The sequence below is a fragment of the Nestor notabilis genome, unplaced genomic scaffold (assembly GCF_000696875.1).
Source record: "Nestor notabilis isolate BGI_N333 unplaced genomic scaffold, ASM69687v1 scaffold3142, whole genome shotgun sequence".
NCBI classification, from domain to species: Eukaryota; Metazoa; Chordata; class Aves; order Psittaciformes; family Psittacidae; genus Nestor; species Nestor notabilis.
The window spans coordinates 1-11,961 of NW_009918582.1; the positions used below are offsets into that span (position 1 = coordinate 1).

Consider the following 11,961-nt stretch of genomic DNA (forward strand, 5'->3'; position numbering starts at 1 on the left):
TATATAATCTTTTCTGCCTGCTTTGCCTATTGCTGGCAGTGTGAGCTGACTTGGAGCAGTCTCTTCTGAGGTACCACGAGGAAAAGCCCAAACGAGCTACTGTACACGGCCACCCTCTTAGCACTGGTACTGAATGTGCTGGTGCTGATGGACTTTGCCTTCCACGTGCGAGTGGGTATGGGTGTGGATGTCCGTGTAAATCTTTGGGTACATTTTGGATGCCATGGCAGGGGCAAGTGCAGGCCCCTGGGACAGTAAATGCTGCTGTTGGGCAACATATTCCTCATAGTTTATGGAGGAGATGCAGTCTTTGTCAGGGACCTGGGAGACACAGATCCTGTCCCGGGGCTGTGGCCGGTGCACGGGAGCAGCAGCTGGAGGGGAGCAGGGTTTCTTCTTAGTCTGGCAAAGCCACAAGAGGATTGTCCCAAAGATGAAGACAGCTCCAGCAGGGATGCCGATGATCACGGGCCAGGGCAGGCTGCTGGCTGAGGAAGGGGGTACAGGTGCACTCGGAGGTTTGGGATCTGGACATTAAGGCAGGAGAGAGACAGAAAGAGTTAATTAAATGCAGGCAAAGTGGATTCAAAACAGATGTCACACTTGGGCTGGCTTTTGTACAGGCTGTCTGGCAACCCTGCCAGACCAAGTAACAAGGGAGAAATCAAGCCAGCACATGATGATTGGTAACTGCTTTGCTTTTCAGTGCTCCTGGAAGGACAAACAACTAATTTTCTATGGTTTTGGGGTCAGAAGGGGAGCCTTTGGGGGATTTTTTAATTTTCTTATCCAAGCTTTAATGGATGCACTAGAGCGAGCCCAAGAGTTTCCTAACTCTTGGAAGCTCACTCTGCAAAGGAGTGGGCTTTGCTGCCCAGGCTGGAGCACGCAACACGTGTCAGTAATACCTCCATGTCAGCAGCCAGGAGGCACGATCAGGTTGTGCAGAGCCACGGCACGTTGCCCACTGGCCTCTTCATGTGTAACCGTGTCTGCATGGGCTTTAGACACTCTTTGGTATCCCTGTCTAGCGACAATGGAGCTACTCAAGCAATGCTCTGCGATGGCAAGCAGCATGAGTGTGGTGTTTCGGAGGTGCTGTCTTGAGTTTCTTGTGTGGTTGGGAGGAAGGCTGAAGGATGGGCAAAATGTAGGTGAGCTGGTGTCCCTCCTTGGTGCCCAAGACACGGAGGAAGTTCACATGGCATTAAAGCGTGTGTCCAACTCACTATGCCAAATGGGCTCTACCTCCAGCAGTCTCTCTGGAGGGATTGATGGCTTTCCAAGGGCAGCAAATCCAGTTACCAGAGGAGATAAGATTCTTCAGACAGCATCTTTCACACCTACCCCCCACCTTCCCCTCTCTACTGTTGACAGCCTGTATATCCCTGGGTAGCCTCAGCTTGGGGTAGCCTGGTAGTTCTCAGCTTGATATCTTGATTTATAGACCCAAAAGGAGACCTGGGGTAGGATCCTAGGTATTAAAATCCCTATCTAGATAGCTGCCAGCTGGGATTTCCAAAGCCCTGAAAAATACCTAGGTACAGGATTCAGCTTGCAGGGAGACAGTCAGGAAACTTTTAAAATCACAGGCTATCCAAATCACCCAATATGTTATAATCAAACGTATTTCAAGCCAGACTTCTTTAAGATGCTAATGTCTTTTTCTCTCCTTGACAAATAATCCTAGTTTGAAATATTAGATATATACTATGTGTTCTCTTTGAAGTCAGAAGGACCTATACTGTTGACCTTAACAGATAAAACCTTCATTCACCAACACTGCAAATCACAGAACTATTTAGGCTGGAAGGGGAGTCTGGTGGTCATCTGGTCCAGCCTGCTGTGCAAAGCAAGACAGGATCAGAGAACTGACCCATCAGTTGACCACAAAACCAACAGTGTTCATGATGGTTGGCAGAAATCCTCTGCTGGGCTGAAACTGAAGTGTTTTGATATTCATCCATACTGTTCTTTGGAGCTGTCTATGTCAAATCTGGTAGATTTACAAGCAAAATGGTGCTTTTAACTCATGGCCTTGCAACCACATCTTTGCTTCTGAGGGCAAGCTGGGTTCTCCTTCTCCGTCGCTGCCAATAACAACAGGCCTCCAGGCTCTGGTTCTGGTATGAGGCCTCATTATAATCCCATTTAAATCAATGGAAAGTCTCCCACTGACTTTAGTGGGAGCTGGATCAGACTCTCATAGTTTAGAAACTCCCAGAGGCTTTGAGTCATATCCCACCCACGCAGCCTTTTCCTTGGGATTGACAGGTCTTCTAGTTGGAGTTTGGTCCCAAATCTAAGTGATGCAGAAGATGCCAAGAGCATTCTCCCACTTGGCAACCCACTGTCGGTATCTAAATTCAAGCTAGTGACTCTCGGAGGCTGCTCTAATGCAGAGCTTTGGCAATCAGTGAGTAGAAATAAGTCATGCTGCCTCAGTTATAGGAGCATTTTCCCCACTACCTATACAGAAAACCAGTTCTAACAGCCTAGGAGAGTTAATGACTTCTGTCTCCCAATGGTGTCTTGTCTGGAGACACCACATTAGACCTGACATCTAAAATGAAGGGAAGAAAAAGCAGTAAAATGATTTTTGTCCTAAAACAGGTGGATCTGAACCTAGATTCACACAGCAAGATGAGGCAGAAAGAAATGTTCTTTACAATAAAAACTATTTATCAGGGCAGAACTGCAAAGTCAGGAGTAAATGACAAAGGATGGTGTGCTTGAAAACAGCCTCAGTTGGATGTGGCCACCAGCTCTGAGGCCTGGGGAGAGAAGGAAGCAGCTGTGAGTTTGGTACAAGGGTCTCCAGGGAGTCACTAGGCAAGGATTTAACTAATCAATCATTCTTTTTTTTACATTTATTCTTTTTCTTTCCATGTGAGCGGGACAGTTTTTATTCTTCTCTCATTGTATGGGTCTGTATCATTGTCTCCTTTTACCAGTAAAAGCAATATAAGTAAGAGTAAGAGAAAGGAGAAATGTAAAGGAATGGGATTGCAAACTGTACTGCTGTTCAGCAGCTCTCATATCCTGTACTCTATCACTAAAGTGATGTGGTGCCGGCAACTGCAGTATCCTTTCCCAGCTCCTCTTCCATACAGGAGCAGATCATTCATTTTATTTCACCTTGCTGGAATCATTATTCCACATGAAGGGAGAGAAGGAAACAGCCTAAAGAGGATTTCAGCAGGAGCTGATTTAATCAGGGTTGATTTAGTCTCTCATTCATTCTTATCAGAACTAGGCTAGCCTAAATCAGCACAGAGAGCCATGGAGCCCAACAAACATCAGTAGCTGTATTAATAAATACCATAATGCAGACTATTGGTTCAGATGTGGGGATAAAAAAGGCAAAACTCACCTGGCAGGACTGTGAGAAAAGCACTGCGGAAGCTGTAGCCCATGGTGTTTGCTCCAAGGCAAATGTACATCCCTGCATCTTCTTCCTTGGCTCGAGTAATCATCAATTTATTCAGGTAGGAGCCATCAGGGCGAGACCAGACCTCCCCTGTGGGCAGCACAACAAACTTCTGTCCCCCAACATCGATGGTTGAGTTGTACTTGCTCTCTGTGCCATACTCCACCCTCTTCAGCCACTGGATGACGGGTTTGACATCGCTGCGGACTTTGCACTGGAAGGACGTGGTCCCACCGTAGTCCACGGTCGTGTTGACGGGGTGTGTCCCTGTCAGGATGGGCTTGGACCTCGTCCTCTCTGCACAAAAATACAGGGAGCTCCATGGAAAAAGATGTTTGCCAATGTGTGATTACAGAAACACAGGAAAAGGGTGTGGAAGGGATGATAAATAATTGTCTAGTCCAACTCCCTGCACTAAAGCAGGCTGAGATTTCTGCAAATCTCTCCCGATATAAATTTGCCCAGCCTCTGCCAAAGCCTCTAATAGGTAGATGCTCGCCAGTCTTTCCAGACAACTCTACACTGCCTGAGGCTTAGCAAGTTTTTTCTCATGCTCAACTTGATTCTTCCTGTTTTCTTTATCTGCATCAGACCTAGAGAAAAATTTGCTCTCCTTAGCCCTTGTATTTTGGAAGATTTTCTTCAGTCATCTTGTGTACACTGAACAACACTCCTAACTTCTAAGCAATCAGGGTCCTAAGAATCAACTACAGAAGGTTTTTTTCTGTCTTTGCTGTGTTTCTGCTCTCAGGTCACTCATGAAGTGTATAGATCTGGGTACCCAGTTTGTGGTGGTATTGCTTGACACAACACAAGTCAGACCAGGTCTTTCTGCTCTTTGGCAAGTATTTTAAGTCCAGTCTGGACTGCTGAATTTCCCTTGCTTGTATGCTGCACCTATGAGATGACTGAAGGGGCCATCGTTCCTTGTACTCCCACATATCCCCATGTCTCAGGGACCATATCGAAGAATAATGGGATCTTAATGATGTACCTTGACCTACAAGGTCAGAAGCTGCAGTGATCTTTCTTGAGTCTTGAACAGAGGAAGATAAATGGCCTGATACAAGCCAAAAAGGCCAAAACCCATTTCAGGATTAAATTTGGGCAATAGGACAGGGCTGAACACAAATGAAGAGGATTATTTCACTGTAAGTGTTCCTTTGATATTGACCCTGATGATGTTGTATGTATGTGTCTAAATATCTGAAGGGAGGGTGTAAAGAAGAAGAAGCCAGGCTTTTTTCAGTGGTGCCCAGTGACAGGACCAGAGGCAATGGGCACAAAATGAAACACAGGAGGATGTGTCTGAACACCAGGAAACACATTTTTACCGTGAGGGTGAGCGGGCACTGGCACAGGTTGCCCAAAAAGATGGTGGCATCTCCATCCCTAGTGATATTCAAAAGCTGTCTGGATATGCTCCTGGGCAACTGGGTCTAGGTGATGCTGCTTGAGCAGTGGGGTTGCACCAGATGACCCCCCAGAGGTCTCTCACAGTATCATCCACTCTGTGACTCTGCGATGCTTTGTCTCTTACCACCACATCTGGTAAGGTGCAATTTGCAGGTGAATATGACAGAACTTTATGTATTCTCAGGCACAACCTCAGATTTTTACCAGATTATTTACAAGTACGTATCTATTAACAGTCCACATCAGAATCACTGTGGCTACCCCAGTTCAGGGACAGTGAGGGGTGGGATAAGACATGTTCCTTCTCCTTTTGGTCTTCCCAAATGTTCCCTAAGGAGACATAAAATTGGATGGGAAAAGGCCCCTTCTTTCACAGATTAATGGCTGGCTACAGATATTGTCTGATCCTTTATCTGGGAGTCCTTCAGGAGATACCTCTCATCTCTGTTGCTGGGCCTGGAGCAGCCCATGGGGAAAAAACTCTACTGGAAGCCATCCCATGCCATGTCATCCACTCCTGGGGAGCTGAAACCACAGGCAGTATCAGTGAGGAATATCTTCACTTCATCCTTACCTCCCTGCTTATATTTTTCCTTTCTTCAGTCTAATCATCCCCACACTCACTATGGAGCAAATTTTTGAGGAGGAAGAGCTCAAAATGCTTTTGCTTTTCTAATCAATAAAAAAATGTTTCCTTTCTCACAAATTGTTTTGCCTCAGCTGATCAAGGAAACAAGATGGTAGGAAAGGAAATCAAACACAAGAGGCTCACGAGACCATTCTTTCCAGCATGATTGTAAGCCTTAGGTTGTGTCAACACCACATAAAGTCAAAGGAAAAATATATCCCTCATTCCAAGGAATGTTTGGATTTTTTTTTGTGTTAGTATCAGAGAAATCAGTCACGGTTTCTAGACAAGGAGGTGCTGCAAACCCCTATCCTAGGCACAGAGAGAAAGTATGGTATCACAGTGGGTGGTAACTGCTGGCAATCATCAACTGCTTTTGACAGCAAACACTGTTGGATTGAGCATGCAACAAAACAGCTCTCACCAGCACTGGCTTTGGGGTGAGAAGAAGGAACAATGGACCCTCTTTCAAAAACACAGGATACTTTCAATAATGAGGGCTGCTTGGGAAACAAAAATACCACAGTGGTCTCTATAGGCTTTGCCTTGGGACTACGAGTGGAATCACAGCTGGGGAGACTGAGACTCAGATAAGCAGGACTTAGGAGCGGAGGCTCAGGGCAGGGGGAAAAGGAGGAAATTGAATAAAACCTGTAATGCTCCACAGAATGATGTTAAAAATAGAAAGATGCCTGAAAATTGCTTAATGCCCTTATCTCCTTGACTCTGGTTCCAGCTTTGGTTACTGTTTTCACTCCTAGCCAGCAAAAGCTAATGAAAACAAAGGTTACATACATCTTTAAGTTGATAAAAACCAAGATAAACAGGGACACAGAAAGGGGCTTGTTCCTGGTGCTGTCTGGTTTTGATGAAGTGAAAATGCCACAGCTCCCATTAGGATGGGGCTTGATTCATTTCCCTGTCTCTGCTCCTGTTTTTAGTGTAAACATATGTTTTTACTGTCTCTACACAGCTGCATCTTTATCAATCCCAGATGTCCAGCAGGTTTGTGCCTTCAGAGCCCAACAGAGCTCCACACATGTGCTTTTAATTCCTGAGATTCTAGAGAAAGGACTTATCAGAGAACAGATCTTTACCTTTAAGAACAATCTTTCACACTGGGATAAACTTTCTCATGCTAAAATGTATGCACAGGCAAACAACATGCTTTCCATGTGGCTGGAAATCGCCCCCTGTGCCCCTGCTCCTCATTAATGAAGGCTATTCAATCTTCCCTCCACTCAGCTCATCTTCTCCACTTTCTTGAGTTGGTTGCTCTGTACATTTCCATGACAACTTATGATGATGTCATAGAAAAAGCACAATAATTTAAGAATAGAGCTCTTCTCTGGTAGGATTTGAGTATAATTAACTTCCACAATAACAGGGAAACAGGAGATTGGAGAGCAAGAATCAGAACAGCCAGATAGTAGGAAAAGAGATTCACCCCACCACAATGTAGGGTAAACCCCACAGCTCATCCTCTGAGGCTTGAACCCTTAAAGCTTTGTAGGCATCTAAAGACACAGATAGGACACTAGTGGGACTTTTCCTTTTTAGTATCTCATTTATACTTATCTGAACCTTCAGATGTCCAAATGCTTTTGAAAATCCAGCCCTTGTCCGGCTGATCACTCTAGATTTTTGCTAATTCCCTTGGGATACTTCTCTAATGAAGTGGGCCTCCTATTACAGCTATCCAGACCAAATTTTCAGTTCTAGAATCATAGACTCATGGAATGGGTTGAGTTAGAAGAGACCTTAAAGTTCACCCGGTTTCAACCCCCTTTGAACTGGTCAAGCCAATTGATTGGTTTCACCCTATTACTGCTCTGATAGAGTAACCTGGGCCATCCTAAATATTTACACCCCTCCTCTATGGTACATGAAAGGGCTTTCTCGTTTATTTCTGTGTCTCCCCTTAAAGTGAGTCTGTTGGTAGTGTAAGACTGAACCATGCAATGGTGAACTTTTACCATGCAGGTGCCCTTAGAGATGACTGCTTTCCAAGTCTCTCTCCTTATTTCAGATACATTACATTGTTGTTGCTTTGTCTTGCCTCGGTGTTAGGTTTAGTCTAGACTTTCAGTAATGTTTTTGCTGTCTCTGCTGATGTTTTAACACTTCCCCATTTCTGTGTCCAGCTATCAGCACTGCACACTTGCCATCACACTCTCTTTACTCAGCCAACCCCTTCCCTTTCCACCCTGCAGGCTGCACTTACGGATTACTTCAACTTTGTACGTTGCATTGATTTCTCCAACTCTGTTAAACACTCGGCACGTGTATTTCCCACTATCCTCTGGCTTCAGGTTCTTCAGGTTCAGTGTCCACTTCTTCTTCTTGTTCTCCCCAATCTCCTGGGGCGTGAGGGGCTTATTGTCCTTCAGCCACGTGATGTCAGGCCGTGGGTTCCCGCTGGCCACACACTTCAGGCGGATGGAGCTGCCGACAGGACGGGCGATCACTCTCCGTCTCATCTTGGCAGGCTGCGTGAACCTGGGCCGGGCTGTAAAAGGCATGAAATATTGACTGTGGTGAGCAAAGGACATGCAAAGAAGGATGCTGCTGTCAAGTGTTATGGCAAAATTCACTTGAGAGGCACCTGGCAGCTCGTTATCACTCATATCACTCATATGAGTGAGAACAGTTTCTTTAGGAAGGAGACATTCAGCCTGATGCATTCAAATATCTATTGCTGGTTCAAATTCGAATTCAGATTCAGATTCAAATTCACATTCAAATACTTATTGCTCAATCTTTTGCTGGTCACTTGAAGCTTCATTTTCTGAAGACATTTTGCCCCTTAGTTCTCACTGGCTTTCATGAGACTTAAAAAGAGTCAACATCATTTCGATATGTAGGTAAATCTTTGAAGTATGCCAGACTTTTGTACATTGATCTGAACTTAAATATATGCAATTGATTCAACGTTAATTTATAAAGCATTCACATTGAAAGGTCCCAAAAGAAGCAAACAATAAAACCCCCTTGAGTTTGTTATTAGAAGATACTCCATGCTAGTCCATCCCAAAAATTGAGAAGCTGAAGCAATAAATGCTGGTGGACAGAACCATGGGTTAAGAAAGCCACCTTGTCTTAGCAAGAAAATCACCAGTATTTTCAGTGGCAGTAACAAGAACACTAGAGAAATGAAAAGTCCCTACCTGGCAAAATCTGCACTTAACTTTAATTCAGATTATGTCAGAGTTCCAGGGGGAAAAGAGGTGGCCCTTTCACACACTAGTAGCTTTACTGACATTGCAGAGGATTTTCCTGTGAAGTCATGAGTTGGTCTTAGAAGTAAGAATTCAACAGAAAGAAAAAGATCTTTGCACAAACTTTTAAGGCAGTTGAAACAGGAGAACATGATCTGTTGCAAGGCAAAAGCTTGTCTAATAATACCCTGTACTACCGAATTCAAAAGACATCACAAATTTCTCACAGCTACTTCAGTTATGCAGTGCCAGTCCAGGGGCACAGATGTGCAGTCTCCTAACATCACTTCTAACTCCCACTTGGCGCTCTCCCCCTACATCCAAAATACTCCTGCCAAGTTCACCTGCCTTTTTATTTTGGCAAAGCTAGTTTCTCCTCTGAGTTCATTTCTACAATAGGTTTCTCCCTCTGCTTTTGAGCCCTATTTCTTGCTTACCATGATGTTACTCTTCAGCCCCAAAGGGCTTCATTTTTGCACTCCCCTGATCCTTTTCTTGGGAAATAAGAGACACAGGTAAAGAGTGGCCTGCTCTGTGGCACACTGGGTTGAATTAATGCTCATCAGCCACTGGCCTTCACCAATGGCAACTGGAAGCCACAACCTCAGTGGCATATAAAACACCAAAGACCATTGTGCTTCAGGTATCAGGGAAGTTAGCTACAGGATGACACAGTGGCACTCTGCTAGGAAGCCAGCCCTCCTGCCCAGGGCTGAGAGCCAGGAGCTCAGGGATGTGCATTATAGTGGAGCTTTGCTGGATGGAGGAGGCTGGTCTGCAGCTTCCTCTGTCCAAGCACTGGGGAATGACAGTCATTACCCTCTGAGGTCTGTGCACACATCCCACAGTCCTCAACCCCTGCAGACTTGTCCAACATCCCTCCCTCTCGGAAGAAGACACCCTTTGGCATACCCCTGTCTTCAGAATCCTTTTCTGTAGGGGGAAACCATCTGTCTCTGCAGCCTTCCCTTGCCCCCTTGGCTGTCATTTTGGGTCCCAGCCATTTCATGTTATTTCAAACTCTTGCTCAGAAATGCTTTACTCTCCATACAGAGGCTTTCATGTGTAATCTAATGAACTGGAGCAACTCTGGCACTGAAAGTCTTTGCAGTGACAGCTGAGCAGCAAGTGTGACATACTAATCCACTCCATAGGTCCTGGTGCGTAAATTGCTGGCTATTCCCTTGGGGGTCTGTTGCAAGAGGAGGCCCCCTCTCAGCAAAACCAATCACCCTCCCCAGAAGACAATTAACCCTGTCAGAGCTGCATGCTGTGAGCAGTGACATGCCCAAGTTGAAGTCTGAGCCGAGGGAGAAGTGATGATAAGGGCTGTCGTTGTGGAAATTGAGTAAAAGCCTGAAAGGTGCATGGAGATGTTAAGAACCAGCCGTGAAATGGGTCTAAACAGTTATCCTCTAATGTGGCAGTAATTTACTCCAAGACCAGGAACTGCAGGTCCAGGTAGGGGTAGATCCTCTCCAGATGGGATTCCTTGGATGGGACTAACATATTAAAGAGCAGGTTGGAGACAGGACAGCCATGCTGCCCACACAGAGTAAAGAGTAAGTGGCTCTAAGCTCTCACTTTCCCTTACCTCTTCCCTGTTTCCACAGCTATATTTCAGAAGGACTTAGTGGTGTTCATGCTCAGTAAGAGCATTGCAACACAGAGACTCTCTTGCTTCCCAAGGAAACAGGCCTATAACATTTCTGGTTTTCCTCCCACTGTGACTTCCATGAATCTGTCTGGAGTTTTGCATTCACTCCTCGTACACTGTTGCCCAGATACATATCAAACTACAGGTAAAGCTAAACTTCTTTGGCTCTTTCTGTCTTTCTTTCTTCTTCTGTTTAAAGAAGGTGAAGTGATTATGTGGTCTCAAGAGCTACTCCAAGCTGCGTGTAATATGCTGAAACCAGATCCCATTTACAGAGTCCTGAATGTTTCCTTGACAAAAGCCTGAATCGGACAAGTTTAGAAAAGCCAGTTAACCAAAAAAGGAGAAAGAGACACATACATAAGAGAGAAAAAGAGATCCAGCAAGCACAAAAGAGAAAGAGGGAGAAGCAGCAGTTTGAGAGAGGCGGAAAAAGTCTCTTTTGAGTTGCTGCTAGTAAATGTCCCCAAATCTGTACCATTTACAGAAGTTTTGCCTGTTGGAGTGCCAGCGAAGGCCATCACAAAGTGCCTCTGTGTTATTTATACTTCACGTGCTTGTTCTCCTCCACATCACTTGGCGTTTGCTTCACAAACATGAACCACACATTTGTATAGTATAAATTATGCCGCACACAAGAGCAAGGGAAAACACAAGTGGATGGGGACAAAGAGACAGTGTTGTGTATGGGTTCCTTGCTGAATGCTGTTTACCATGAAGATTTATTCAAGCTAATGAAAATTAAATGAAACAGAAGGCTGTCAGCACAAAGACCAGGGAAGGAAATCAGCAGTCTCCTCTCCCTGTGGGACACATCAAGGTGCATGGATTAGTCCCAGAGGCTCCTGTCAGACGTTGCTCATACAAAGTGAGGTGGTTTGCTGAAACATGTATTCTGCTGCAATCTGTCACTATTACCTCCACACAGTGATGGTCAATATCACTTCAAGCTTTCATGACACTCACACAAAAAATGTCATGATACAACTAAGTATTGAAATACTTTCAAGTCTTTTGGATAAGACCTGAGCCAGTGGTGGGAAGATGTGAATGGGGGTATCTACCTTTATTGATACCACTGCATGATGGCAGCAGGAAACCTAAGTGGAGCTTTTTCTTATCATGCTTCTCCTTTTCCACTTTTCTAGGGCCCAGGACTCTGCAAACACAAACTACTCTTTCACCCATTATGCTCCATAGACCCGCAGACACACACTGACCCTCCCTGCACCCCAGCTCACACCAGCGATTTGCTGGTGAACACTGCTGGATAGAAAGGGCTCGTGTATGTGTGGCCTGCCCCAGCAATTCCCTGCCTGGGGAGAGGGGACAGGAGGGAGGAAAAAGGAGGGAGGAAAAATGCAGAGGTACAGGAGCACTCTGCAGCACAAAGAAGGACTGGGCCAGGGCAGCACAGAGTAAGATACAATCTGATATGAGATTGTTAATGCCTAATAATTTTAGCAGTGCTTACATCTTTTGTCATAATATTATTGCGGTATTGATCCATCATTCACCAGCTGTACCATCAGCCATGGCATACAACATCTGCTTCTATCTGCACCTGGGTGATGCAGAGTGGGGAGATGGCACCCTTTCATGCAAGCTGCTG

At 45.2% G+C, this 11,961-nt stretch overlaps 1 protein-coding gene across 1 annotated transcript in view; it reads right to left on the reverse strand.

Annotated features, from left to right (window-relative positions):
* Positions 1-11,961, reverse strand: part of FGFRL1 (fibroblast growth factor receptor-like 1) — a gene marked incomplete at its 5' end in the record, with an annotated part of 84,399 nt that continues 72,438 nt past the window's right edge. The window contains 3 exons of the mRNA XM_010009767.1: positions 1-527; positions 3,374-3,727; positions 7,699-7,983. Coding sequence (XP_010008069.1) covers positions 118-527; positions 3,374-3,727; positions 7,699-7,983 — 1,049 coding nt within the window. The remainder of the gene's footprint in view (positions 528-3,373; positions 3,728-7,698; positions 7,984-11,961) is intronic.